We start from the raw sequence: 14,915 nt of genomic DNA, 5'->3' as shown, positions 1-14,915 counted from the left end.
TGAATTTAGTTAAGAAGGAAAAGGAAGCATATGCAATATTTAGGAAGCTAAAATCAAGCAGGGCCCTTGAGGATTATAAAGCCAGAAAAGAAATCAAGAAGGGAATTAGGAGAGCCAGGAGGGGCTCTTGGCAAGTCCTTGGCAAGTAGGACTAAAGAGAACCTCAAGCCATCAAGAGCAAGACAATAACCAGGGAAAGGGTAGGACCACTCAAGGATAAAAGAGGAAACATGTGCTTGGAGATGGAGGCTATAGGCGAGGTCCTAAATGAGTACTTTGCATCAGTGTTCACCAAGGAGGAAGGCATGGAGGATTGTGAGATCAGTGTGGAATACGGTAATTTTGAGGGCATTTTGAGATAAAGGAAGAGGTGGTGTTTGGTCTCTTGAAGAATGTTAAGGTGGGTAATTCCCCAGAGCCTGATGGGATACCCCAGGTTATTGAGAGAGGCAAGAGATGAGATTGCTGGGGTCTTGACCAAGATCTTTGTATCCTCTCTAGCCACAGGGGAGGTCCTGGAGGACTGACCGGTAGCTAATGTTGTTCCTTTGTTCAAGAAGGGAAAAAGGGATAATCCTGGAAACTATGGACCAGCGAGTCTTAGATTAGTGGTAGGAAAGCTATTGGAGAGGGTTCTTAGGGGTAGTATTTATGAGCATTTGGAAAACCATGGCCTGATTAGGGACAGTCAGCAGGGTTTTGTGCAGGGCAAGTTGTGCCTTACTAACTTGATTGAGTTTTTCAAGGGTGTAACAAAGAGGATAGAGTGGTGGATGTTGTCTACCTGAATCTTAGTAAGGCACTTGACAAGGTTCCTCACGGTAGCTCAATCAGATGGTTAAGATGCATGGGATCCACAGTGACTTGGTAGTTTGGATTCAGAATTGGCTTGCCCACAGAAGACAGAGGGTAGTGATGGAGGGGTGTTATTCTGATTGGAGGTCCATGACCAGTGGTGAGTGTTGTACTTTGGGAGATCAAAGGTAAAGGCAAAGTACACTCTTATTGGCAGGACCCTTAACAGTATTGATGTACAGAGGGATCCTGGAGTCCAAGTCCATAGCTCCCTGAAAGTGGCTGCACAAGTTGATAAGGTGGTAAAGAAGGCATTTGCCTTTATTAGTTGAGGCACTGAGTTCAAGAGTCAGAAAGTTATGTTGCAGCTTTATCAAACTCTGGTTAGGGCGCTTTGGGAGTATTGCATTCAATTCTGGTTACCACATTACAGGAAGGATATGGAGGCTTTGGAGACGTTACAGAAAAGGTTTGCCAGAATGTGGGGTGGGAAATCTGGGGTGAGAGGAGGAAAAAATTCCTCACTCAGAGAGTGGTGAACCTTTGGATTTCTCAACAAGGAGGGTTATGGACTCCAACTCATTATGTCCATTCAAAACAGTCAAAGAAAAATTTCTGGATAAGGGAATCAAGGGATACGGTGTGATAGTGCAGGAAAGTGGCTGGGAGAAAATCCATACTGCCACAGAGGGAACATGCAAACTCCACACAGACAGCACTGGAGGTCAGGATTGAACCCAGGTCACTTTCACTCACAGCTCCAGTGTGTGTTCAGTCCAGATCTCCAGTGCTGTCTGTGTTGAGTTTGTACATTCTTCCTATTTCCTCCAGGTGCTCTGGTTTCCTCCACTTCGCAAGACGTGTGGGTTGACAGGACTCTATAAAACTCACCGTGTTGTTTAGGTGAGTGGTAGAATCTGGGGGCAATAAAATGGGATTAGCAAAGAATTTGCAGACGATACTAAAATAGGTGGTATCGTAGATGGTGAAGGTGGTTCTCAAAAATTACAAGGGGATCTTGATCAGCTGGATAAGTGGGCCAAGGAATGGCAAATGGCTTTCAATTTGGATAAGTGCAAAGTATTGCATTTTGGGAAGTATAACCAAGGTAGGACTTATACAGTGAATGGTTGGGCCCTGGGGAATGTTGAGGAACAGAGGGACCTAGGAATAGAACATAGAACAATTACAGCACAATTCAGGCCCCTCGGCCCACAAAGCTGTGCTGAACATGTCCCTACCCTAGAAATTACTAGGCTTACCCATAGCCCTCTATTTTACTCAGCTCCATGTACCTATCTAACAGTCTTTTAAAAGACCCTATCGTATTGACCTCCACCACCGTTTCTGGCAGCCCATTCCACACACTCACCACTCTCTGAGTAAAAAACTTACCCCTGACATCTCCTTTATATCTATACCCCAGCACCTTAAACCTATGTCCTCTTGTGGCCACCAAGTCAGCCCTGGGGAAAGCCTCTGAGTATCTATCCTATCAATACCTCTCATCATCTTATACACGTCTATCAGGTCCCCCTCATCCTCCAAGGAGAAAAGGCCGAGTTCCCTCAACCTGCATTCATAAGGCATGCTCCGCATTCCAGGCAGCATCCTTGTAAATCTCCTCTGCACTCTCTCTGTGGCTTCCACATCTTTCCTGTAGTGAGGCGACCAGAACTGAGCACAATACTCCAAGTTGGGTCTGACCAGGGACCTATACAGCTGCAACAATACCTCTCAGCTCCTAAATTCAATTCCACGATTGATGAAAGACAATACACCATATGCCTTCTTTACCACAGAGTCTCAAGTCGCGCAGCCGCTTTGAGTGTCCTATGGACTCGGACCCCAAGATCCCTCTGATCCTCCACACTGCCAGGAGTCCTACCATTAATACTATATTCTGCCAACATATTTGACCTACCAAAATGAACCACTTCACACTTACCTGGGTTGAACTGCATCTGCCACTTCTCAGCCCAACTCTGCATCCTATCTATGTCCCTCTGTGACAGCCCTCCAAACTATCCACAGCACCCCCAATCTTCATGTCATCCGCAAACTTACTAACCCACCCCTCCACTTCTTCATTCAGGTCATTTACAAAAATCACGAAGAGTATGGGTCCCAGTACAGATCCCTGAGGTACACCACCAGTCACCAACCTCCACTCAGAATACGACCCTTCAACAACCGATCTTTGCCTTCTGTGGGCCAGTCAGTTCTGGATCCACACTGCAATGTCCCCTTGGATCCCATGTCTCCTCACCTTCTCCATAAGCCTCGCATGGGGTACCTTATCAAATGCCTTGCTGAAATCCATATACACTACATATACTGCTCTCCCTTCATCGATGTGCTTAGTCACATCCTCAAAAAATTCAATCAGGCTCGTAAGACAGGACCTGCCCTTAACAAAGCCATGCTGACTATTCCTAATCATATTATACCTCTCCAAATGTTCATAAATCCTGCCTCTCAGGATCTTTTCCATCAGCTTACCAACCACTGAGGTAAGAATCACCGGTCTATAATTTCCTGGGCTATCCCTACTCCCCTTCTTGAATAAGGGAACAACATCCGCAACCCAATCTTCCGGAACCTCTCCCATCTCCATGGACGACACAAAGATCATCGTCAGAGGTTCTGCAATCTCCTCCCTCGCCTCCCACAGCAGCCTGGGGTACATCTCATCCGGTCCCGGTGACTTATCTAACTTGATGCTTTCAAAAAGTTTCAGCACCACCTCTTTTCTAATATCTACATGCTCAAGCTTTTCAGGCCGCTGCAAGTCCCCACTACAATCCCCCAGATCTTTTACCGTGATGAATACTGACGTAAAGTATTCATTAAGTACCTCCGCTATTTCTTCCGGATCCATACACGCTTTCCCACTGCTGCACTTGATAGGCCCTATCCTTTCGCATCTCATCCTCTTACTCTTCACATACTTGTAGAATGCCTTGGGGTTTTCCTTAATCTTGCCCGCCAAGGCCTTCTCATGTCCCCTTCTGGCTCTCCTAATTTCTTTCTTAAGTTCCTTCCTTTTAGCCTTGTACTCCTCCAGATCTCTAACATTACCTAGCTCTCTGTACCTTTTGTATGCTTTTCTTTTCCTTTTGACTAGATTTATTATAGCCTTCGTACACCACGGTTCCTGTAACCTATCATGACTCCCCGTCTCATCGGAACATGTCTGTGCAGAGCTCCACACAAATATCCCCTGAATATTTGCCACATCTCTTCCGTACTTTTCCCAGAGAACATCTGTTCCCAATTTAATCTTCCAATTTCCTGCCTGAGAGCCTCATAATTCCCTTTACTCCAAGTAAACACCTTTCTAGCCTGTCTGTTCCTATCCCTCTCCAGTGCTAACGTAAAGGAGATAGAATTATGATCACTATCACCAAAATGTTCACCCACTGAGAGATCTGACACCTGACCAGGTTCATTACCCAATATCAAATCAAGCACAGCCTCTCCTCTTGTAGGTCTATCTACATACTGTGTCAAGAACCCTTCCTGAACACACCTAACAAACTCCACCCCATCTAAACCCCTCACTGTCTGGAGATGCCAATTGGTTTGGGAAATTAAAATCCCCCATCACAACAACTCTGTTATTCTCACACCTTTCTAGGATCTGCTTCCGTATCTGCTCCTCAATAACCCTGTCACTATTGGGCGGCCTATAAAAAACACTCAGCACCGTTATCGACCCCTTCCTGTTCCTAACCTCCACCCACAGAGACTCCGTAGACAATCCCTCCACAACGTCCACCTTTTCCGCAGCTGTGACACTATCTCTGATCAAGTGCCACCCCCCCCACCTCTCTTGCCTCCCTCCCTGTCCCTCCTGAAACATCTAAAACCTGGCACTTGAATCAACCACTCCAGCCCTGGAGCCATGCAAGTCTCCGTAATGGCCACCACATCATAGCTCCAAGTATTGATCCAAGCTCTAAGCTCATCCGCCTTGTTCACAACGCTCCTTGCGTTAAAATAGACACATCTCAAGCCTGTCTGAACACGTCCCTTCTCTATCACCTGCCTATGGTACTTACTCCTAGCCTCCTCTATTTGAGAGCCAAACATCTCTTCCCCAGTATCTCCAGGTACATAGTTCACTGAAAGCAGCATCACAGGTAGGCAGGGTGGTGAAGAAGGCGTTTGGCACACTGGCTTTCATCAGTGAGGGCATTGAGTATAGAAGTTGGGACGTTATGTCACAGTTGTACAAGACATTGGTGAGGCCACACTTGGAGTGCTGTGTACAGTTCTGGTCACCCAGTTATAGGAAAGACATCATTAAACTGGAGAGAGTGCAGGGAAGATTTACGAGGATGCTGCCAGGACTCCAGGGCCTGAGTTACAGGGAGAGGTTGGACAGGCTAGGACTTTACTACATGGAGCATAGGAGATTAAGAGGTGTATAAGATCACAGGGGACACAGATAAGGTGAACGCACATGGTTGTTTTCCCAAGGAAGGGGAACTTAAAAGGCATCAGTTTGTGAGAGATGAAAGATTTAGAATGGACCTGAGGGGCAACTTCTTCACGCAGAGGATGGTGTGTATATGGAACAAGCTGCCAGAGAAAGTGGTCGATGCAGATACAGTAACAACATTCAAAAGACATTTGGTTAATTACATGGATAGGAGGGGTTTAGAAGGATATGGGCCAAATGCAGGCAAACTGGACTAGCATGATGGGCACCACAGATGGCATGGCCTGTTTCTGTACTGCATGACTCTATTAGCCCTGTTTTTGAGGAATGGCAGAGCAGGCTCAAAGGGCCTGATGGCCTTATTCTGCTCCTATTTGTTATGTTCTTGTCATTTATGTGGAGACCTCAGAACACCACAAAATCATCCTCATTTATTTGTAAACTTCAAGTGAATAGGCCAAAGATTGGGGAGACTGTTGAGAACTAACAATTCCATGAGTGGGTATCGTGCAATTTGCTCTCTTCAAGGTAAATAATGCCAATCTGATTAAGTAATTAAATTTTTTGAGGATTTCAAGATCATTAGTATTCACTTCATGTTTTGATATTTTTCACTTTCCCTGAACCACTCCTTCACTTACATTTTAAAACATTCCTCTTGTTGTGCAAACATAGTGCTCCTCACTTACCTGATAACCTTCTGTCTTCTTCTGACACCATTTCAGAAGGGCATTCCTCTTGGAACCACCATATTCACGAGCCAATGCTGACAATGGATCTTTTCTCTCTTCCCTGGACAAACCAAACAATAGCATTCAGTAATTGCCAGTTGGCAAGTAAACCAACTCTGATCAGATTTAAGAAGCTTACTTTCAGTGACAAACAATGTGCAAACTCTGTTATGAACTGTGTAACATCGGATAACATATCAGAGTTGTTGACTTACATTGAGACCAAAGTTTCACCTATGTCCACCCTTACAGCAGAAATGGACACCAGTGAGAGTAGAACCAAGAACGAGATGGCAGCAGCACCTGGGCGCCTGCATCCTCCAATCAGTTCATTATGACCGCTACAAACTGGAAGCAGTGGGAGATACATTTTCCAAAGCAAACATTACAATTTCCATGCAGGCATAAGTGGAGGCTGTTCAAAATCTCTGCACAGTCTTAGACAGCCTGTATTAGACCTCTGCTAACTGTAACCTGGGAACAGGTTGCTGTCATTAGAGAAAAGACAGAAGTCAGCTGTGAATAGTTTTCCCCAGGAACAGAGAGAAGCCACATATGATCTCATTATCAGTTATACGGAGAGACTGGATAGATGGGGTTTATTTTCCTTGGATTGGAGGAAGCTTAAGGAGGACTTCATAGAAGTGTACAAAATAATGAGAGGAATAGATAGGGTAAACTTTTCCCCTTAGCAGAGGTGTCTAAAACCAGAGCTAGTGTACAGTAAATGGCAGGAGCATTGATGTACAGAGGTGTAAGTCCTTAGCTCTCTGAAAATGGCGACACAGGTAGATATGGTGATAATGAAGGCATAGGGCATGCCTATCTTTATCCGTTGGGGCATCAAGTGTAAGACTTGGGAATTCACACTGCAGCTGTATAAAACTTTGGTTAGGCCACATTTGGAGTACTGTGTGCTGTTCTGGTCACCGCATTACAGGAAGGATGTGGAAGCTTTGGAGAAGGCGCAGGAGAGGTTCAGCAGGAGGTTGTCTGGATTGGAGAGTAATAGCTTTAAGGAGAAGTTGGACAAACTTGGAACGTTTTCTCTGAAGCATCAGAGTCTGAGGGGTGACCTTACAGAAATATATAAAACTATGAGTGCTCTGGTTTCCTCCCACATTCCAAAGACGTATGGGTTAGGAAGTTGTGGGCATGCTATATTGGTGCCGGAAGCGTGGCAACACTTACGGGCTGCTCCCAGAACACTCCATGCAAAAGATGCATTTCACTATGTGTTTCGATGTACGTGACTACTCTCTCTTATCTCTCACAGACATGGTAAATAGTCAAGAGTCTTTTCACAGGGTGGAAATGTCAAATAATAGAGGGTATAGATTTAAGGTGAGAGTGTCAAGTTTAAAGGAGATTTGTGAGGCAAGTTTTTTTTACACATAGAGTAGTAGGTGCCTGGAACATGCTGCCGGGGAGGGGGTAGAAGCAGATACAATTGCAACACCTAAGAGGCATTTAGACAGGCACATGAACAGCAGGGAATAGAGGGATATAGACCATGTGCAGGCAGATGGGATTAGATTAAATTGGTACCATGCTCAGCACAGACATCATGGGCTGAAGGGTCTGTTCCTGTGCTGTACTGTTCTATTTTCTTTGTAGAGGGCAAAAGTTTAAGGTAATGGGTAAGAGGTTTAGAGGAGATCCGAAGACAAACTTTTTTCAACCAGAGGGCGATAGGAGTTTGAAGTGGGAGTGGTGGAGGCAAAGACTCTGGACAAGCAGTTGAATCACCAAGGCTTGGAAGTCTTTGGACCAGGTGCTGGTAAGTGGGATTAGTACAGATGGGGACTTGGTTGGCATGGGTACGGTGGGCCAAGAGGCTTCTTTTCTGTGATATTCTGTGATTTTAAATTGTGGTGATGCTGGCTGAGAGAGCAGAAGAGGTGCGTGGGTAAAATGTAAATAGGGAGGAGGTGAGTGAAACCTCAATCACCAGAAAGGGAGAGGAAAAAATCCCTGATTGTTGGAAATGAGAGATATAAGACTGGAATGGTTGAGTTCAAGTACTGTGCCAAGTCAGAAGGTGAGGTGCCATTCCTCGAGCTTCGGTTCAGCTCTGTTGGAAGAGTATCTGGAGAATTCAGAGTGGGAGCGGGAGATTTACAGTGACTGGCAACTGGATGCTGTGACCTTGTTCAGTTTTAAATTACCTTCATTATATAGTTCAATCACTCTATCAGATTTAATATGAATATTAATGCTGTAAGGTTATAACTGTGTTAGGTATGCAAAGGTGATTCAGTGACTTGGCCACATGACCCTTACCTGAGACGGCTACGTGCAGTTGGCGTTACTGAAGCTGTAGGAGATGAAGATGTCAAAGACAGCTGCGGAGATGTGGTAGTCATTCCCATCAATGACGAAGGAGAGGAGCTATCTGTGACTGTCAGATCACGTTTAATCTCCTCACTGCTTCTTCGAGACACTGTAGGAGAAAAGTCAAAAATGTGATCACTGAAACTGTACCCCTGGTGACTGACACTGACCAATACTTGGGAGGACAGTACAATGACTAAACTGAGACGAGCACAATGGCTCATTCCAGCACAAGTCTCAGGCTGTACATAAAATACCAGTACACTTTAAGCCTAAGATCACTGCAAATAAATTCTTTGGACTCTCTAGGGTTTTAGATTTAGGATCAAATAGCAAGGAAAATGACAAGATTCCATGACACATATACAGAAACTGCAGAATATTCAATATAAGATTAAAATCCCATTTACAATGTACTGAAAAAAATGTTTGTACATTCTGCTTCTGAGTTTAGTAATGAAGTGGCCACATTGAAGAGAATTCTGAAAATCAAAAGGACTGCAGATGCTGGAAATCTGAAAAAAAACAGAAAATGCTTGGAAAATTCAGCAGTCCAGCAGCATCTGTGGAAAGAGAAACAAAGTTAATATTCCAGGTCTGATGAAGGATTACAGATCCAAAGCATTGACTGTTTCTTTGTCCACAGATGCTGCCTGACCTACTGAGTTTTTCCGGCATTTTCGGTCTTTACTACTGAAGAGAATTCTTATCACTCCCAACCCAATGACCAAGAACATCACATCACTATCCTCAGTAGAGTGACTTATTCAGAATTCTTGTATCTGTGAGTTAAAGAAAATTATTGAAGTGATATTATTTGTAAATACACCACAGAATTTTTGCTTTTTATTTGTTTTTAGTAGTTTCAATAAATTGAACTCCTTAAAGTTATTTTTTTAATATAAAAGAGTTTAACACCTTTGGTACTAAATGTCGTCCTCATTACCTTCATTAGAACTGTGATCAAACACCCCATGCTGTAGGTCCTGCACTCTCTTACTCATGACGTGCGCACTATCTGGTAACTCAGACTCTGCCTCCTTGTTAGCCACAGATCAAGTCAGCACAAGTATCACTGTCTCTTCATCTGCCTTCATAGACTAAATGAAGTCATGTAGCCCATGGAATTTAGAATATGGATCATTTGCCTATTCTTACAATGTCTCAGGGTGGCCAGTGAGAAAACAGGTAAATATTCCTCAGCAACTCTGGGTGACATCTAACTCTGAATGCTATGGAAAGCAAGTGAGGCCCTAATGGAGCCCTAATTGAGGCCTGGGACCTTAATGGAGAATTTTGGCAACTTCATTATCCACAGGTGAGGGACCAAAAGCAAATGTTGTTCCTGTATTTGAGAAGGACAGCAGGGATAAGCCTGGTAACTAAAGGATAGTGGAATGGAAATTATTGGAGAAAATTCTCAGAAAAGGTACATTTGGAAAGGCAGGGGCTGATCAGGAACAGTAAGCATGGCTTTGTGCAATGGAAATCCTGCCTCACAACTTAAGATTTTTGAGGGGTGACTAGGAAGATTTATGAAGGCAGTGCAGTAGATATTGTCCATATGGACTTCCATGAGGCATTTGACAAGGTTCTGCATGGTAGGCTAGTACATAAGGTTAAGGCACATGGGGTCCAAAACTGGCTTGATGATAGGGAGGTAGAGGATGGTGGAAAGTTGCTTTTCTCATTGAAAATCTGTGACCAGTTGTGTACGACATGGATTGGTACTAGGATCCTTGTTGCTTGTTGTATGTATTAACAACTCTGATGTGAGTGTAGGAGGAATTAGCAATAAGTTTGTGGATGACATGAAAATTGATGGTGCTGTGGATAGTGTGAAAGGTTGTCCAAGGCTCCAGCAGGTTGCACAGACAGATAGAATTTCATCCCAACAAGTGTGAGGTGATGCATGCTGGACGTGTACAGTAAATGGTAGGGTGCTAAGGAATGCCAATGAACAGAGGGACTGGGATTCATCCATAATACCCTGAAAGTGGCAACACACGAGGATAGGGTGAAGAAGGCACATGGAATGCTTGCCTTCATAGGTCGGGGCATAGAATATAAAAGTTGGGATATTCTGTTGCTGGTTAGACTGTACTTGGAATATTGTGTGCAGTTCTGGTTGCCACACTATAGGAAGGATGTGGTGGCACTGGAGAAAGTGCAGAGGAGATTCACCAGGATGTTGCCTGGATTGGAGGACTTTAGTTAATGGGGAGAGATTGGATAGGCTGGGCTTGTTTTCCCTGGAGCGAGGGAGGCTGAGGGGTGATCTGATAGAGGTTTATAACATTATAATAGGCATAGATAGGGTTACAGACACAGGCCCTTCGACTCACCACGTCCATACTGACCTCTTTCCCATCTACAGTCATCCCAATTGCCTGCGTTAGGACCGTATCCTTCTGTGCCTTGTCTATTTCAGTGTCTGTCTAAATGCCTCTTAAAAGTAGTGATTGTATCTGATCCCACAACCTCCTCTGGCTTTGATTTCCAAATATCAACCACTCTCTGAGTGAAAAACTTACCCCTCAGATCGCTTTTAAAACTTCTTCCTCCCACCTTGTTTTTGATACCTTTGCCATGGGAAAAAGGTCTTGACTATCTACCTTAAATATGCCTTACATAATCTTATATACTTCTAGTATAGAAGTAACCAGTAAGTAACCATAAGTAATCAGTGCTTTGTAACATTGGTAGGGCCATCAAGAAGAAGAGGTTTAAGGTGAAAAGAAGAAACTTTAAAGAGGACCTGAGGGGCAATTCCTTTTTACACAATGTGGTTAATACCTGGAACTCACTGCCAGAGGTGGTGGTGAAATCAAATACAATCACTACTTTTAAGGGACATTTAGATCAGCTAAGACTTAAATAGGCAAGACATAGAAGGAGAGACTGCAGATGCCGGAACCTGGAGCAAAAAACTACAGGAGGAACTCATCAGGCCAGGCAGCATCTGTGGAGGAAAATGGGCACTTGATGTTTTGGGTCAAGACTCTTCATCTGGACTCAAAGAGTAGAGGGGGCGTAATTAAGAGGTGAGGGGGAGGGATGGAGCAAGAGCTGGCAAGTGGTAGGCAGATCCAGGTGAGCAGGGGTAATTGGCAGATGGAGGAGGGAAGGGTGGGAAAAGCACCAGAGGCTGGGAGGTGATAGGTGGAGGTGATAGGTGGGCTGCAGACAGTGGAGTCTGACGGGAGAGGAAGGTGGAGCGTGGAAGCAAATAATTGAGGTGGGGAGGGCAGATGAGAACAGAGGGGGGAGGGGGCCCAGTGGGAGGTGTGTGGGTGATGGGCAGATGGAGTGTGTGGTGGAGGGGAAAGAAACTGGGTGATGGGGAGCTGGGGGGGTGGTGTAGGACGAACTGAGTAGATTCGGAGAGAGAAAGGGACAGAGGGAGAACAGGTGAGCTGAAATTGGAGAATTCAATGTCCATGCCATTGGGTTGTAGACTCCCCAGGCAGAATATGAGGCGCTGTTCCTCTAGTTTGCATCTAGCCTCACCCTGGCAGTGGAGGAGGCCAACGACAAGCAGGTCAGTGTGGAAATGAGCAGGGGAATTAAAATGGCTGGTAATCAGGAGCTCCAGACGGCCACAGCAGACGGAGCACAGGTGCTCACCAAAGCAGTCGCCTTGTCTGTACTTGTCTCACCATGGAGAGGAGGCCACATCGGGAGCACTGAGTGCAATAAACAAGGTTGGAGGAGATGCATGTAAATCTCTGCCTCACCCGGAAGGGCTGTTTAGGTACCTCGATGGTGGTGAGGGAGGAGGTTGTAGGGACAAGTGTTACACCTCCTCTGGTTACAGTGGGAAGTGCCTGGGGAGAGGGAGGGATGGGTGGGGCCAGATGAGTGAACCAGGGAGTCACAGTGAGAGTGGTCCCTGAGGAAAGCAAGAAGGGATGGGGAGGGGAAAGCATAGAGGGATATGGACCTAATGTGGGCAAATGGGATTAGTGTAGGTTGGCAAAAAGGTCAGCATGGATGTGGTGGGCTGAAGGGCCTGTTTGTGTGCTGTACAACTCTGTCACTGTTCAGAGCTTGTGACAAATTCTCATATTTTTCTTTGCCTCTTAAGTCAGTACTAGAGAGAAGCATCACCTAAACAAGTAGAAACGTAACATAACAGTTAAAGCAATGTTGATCTTTATCTTAAGAACTGAAATTGAAAAGTGAGGAAGTTTTATTACAATGTTACAAAGGTTTGGCCAGCCCCTCTGAATCACTGAGACACATTTCACATGATGGGACAATGTGAACATAGAAGAGTACAGCAGAGGAACAGGCGCTTTGACCCACAGTGTCTGTGCTGATCATGAGGTCAATATAAACTAAACCTATCTGCCAGCACATGATCCACATCCCTCCACTCCCTGCATGTTCACGTGTCTGTCTAAATGCTTCTTAAACGTCACTATTGTGTCTGCTTCCATGACCACCCCTGGCAGCACATTCCAGACACCCACCGCTCTGTAAAATACTTACCCTGCACACCTTCTTTAAACATCCTGCCTCTCACCTTAAAGCCATGCCCTCTAGTATTAGGCATTTCTACCCTGAGAAAGTTAGCACTGTTACTACACAGCTCCAGGCACTTGGGTTTGGACCTACCTTGTAAAGTCTGCATGCTTTCCCCATGACCACCTGAGTTGCCTGCAGTTTCTTCCAACATCTCAAAGACATGCTAATAGATTAATTGGCCACAGTAAGCTACCCCTAGTTGATGGATATGTGAGGGAGAATAAGGTGCAGGGCCACAGGGTAATAAGGAGGGAGGAATGGGTCTGATAGGGTTGCTCTGCTGGGAACAGACCAGGATTCAATGGACTGAATGGCATCCTTCCGAACTGTAATATGTAAAATCATTCACTCAACCAGCCTATATTCCTTTTTAGATTTTGTGTGTTCTTCACAACTTACTTTTCCATTCTTAAAAAAAAAATTTATTTACACCATGGTAACAGGCCCTTCTGGCCCAATGAGTCCGCGCCGCCCATTTTAAACCCAAATTAACCTACCCGTACATCTTTGGAATGTGGGAGAAAACTGGAGCACCCGGAGGAAACCCACGCAGACGCGGGAGAACGCACAAACTCCTTACAGACAGCAACGGGAATCGAACCCCGATCGCTTGCGCTGTAATAGCGTCGCGCTAACCGCTACGCTACCGTTGTATTGTTTACCTTTGTATTGTCAGCAATACCCTTGCCTATCTGTATACAATAAACTGATTACGGCACAGGAGGCCATTCAGCCCATCATGTCCACAATGACTCTGCACAAGATCATCAACTCGCTAATTCCACCCTCTGGCCCCTTTTCTGTAGCTTGCAAATTTTCCCTTATTGTATATTTATTCATTTCCCTGCTGAGGTCCCCCTCCACCCCTCCCACACCTAAAGGCAGCGCTTCCCAGATTCCACCCAAAAGGTTTTTCTCATGTCATTCTTGATTCACTTCCCCTCTGTGTTGTACTTTGGTGCAAGTCCTCGAGCCCTTCACCAAAGGGAGCCTCCCACTGCCCATTCTGTCCAAACCCCTCATCATCTTATATCCTTCTTTCCAATCTCCCTTTAACCTTCCCTTCTCCAACGCAGTCCCACCCTCTCCAATCTATCCATGCAACAGTAATCCCTCATCCCAAGAACCACTCTGGCAAACCTCCACTGGATTCTCTCCATGCATCCACATCCTTCCAGTTATGAGGTGACCAGAAGTGAACACAATACACATGACCCACACACAGAAACCCTCCTGTCAAACCCAGATCATAGACACCCCCTAATCTCAAACCCAGGACATAGACACCCCCTAATCTCAAACCCAGGACATAGACACTACCTACTGTCAAACTCAGGTCACAGACACCCCCTAATCTCAAACCCAGGACCAGGACACCCCCTAATCTCAAACCGAGGACACAGGCACCCCCTAATCTCAAACCCAGGACCAGGACACCCCCTAATCTCAGAGATCCACAGACACCCCTGACTGTCAAAGCAGAGACCCACAGGACAGCAAAACTCCTATAATCCAGCACTCTTGGGTCTTTGATGTTGCTGGAATGGCCAATTTTCTGGACTATTGGATGTCATTTCTACCAACACTGTTCTCACTCCCTCCTTTACTTAGATATTACGCTCCACTGTGAAACATTTTCCAGTGAACCAGGAGTTGAGGGGCAGTCTGGGAACTGGGGCTCCTGTATGTGGGAAGGGAATGCAGGAACTGGGGCCGATTAGTGGAAAGGCAGCAGGGAAACCAGGACCTAGGTTTGTGGAAAGGCAGCAGGGGTACCTATGTCCCAGGAGAGTGGATGGGAGGGTGAAAACTGGGGCTTGGGTGAGAAGAAAGGAAACAGGGGAATCTGGGCCCTGGAGCATGAATGAAAGTTACCCATGGCCTGGGTAAGTGGAAAGAGACCATGACAAGCATTACCTCGTGAGACAGGTGCCAAAGCACCTCACAGAGGATTCTCGGGCTTTTACTGTATTGCCTAAGCCGAGACACACACACAGCCATCTCCAACAACGAACAGCACCTTCCTTTGTGTGAGGTATGACTCAACCATTAGAGTGCTCCCTTCTTGATGCCACTGA

General features: G+C 45.5%; 1 protein-coding gene across 1 annotated transcript in view; it reads right to left on the bottom strand.

Moving 5' to 3' along the window:
- specc1la (sperm antigen with calponin homology and coiled-coil domains 1-like a) overlaps positions 1–14,915 on the bottom strand; it is a 248,262-nt gene that overhangs the window by 27,747 nt on the left and 205,600 nt on the right. The window contains 2 exon segments of the mRNA XM_052032052.1: positions 5,932–6,034; positions 8,257–8,416. Coding sequence (XP_051888012.1) covers positions 5,932–6,034; positions 8,257–8,416 — 263 coding nt within the window.

The sequence above is a fragment of the Pristis pectinata genome, chromosome 17, assembly GCF_009764475.1.
Source record: "Pristis pectinata isolate sPriPec2 chromosome 17, sPriPec2.1.pri, whole genome shotgun sequence".
NCBI lineage: Eukaryota > Metazoa > Chordata > Chondrichthyes > Rhinopristiformes > Pristidae > Pristis > Pristis pectinata.
This window is presented reverse-complemented; position numbering and strand designations above follow the sequence as displayed.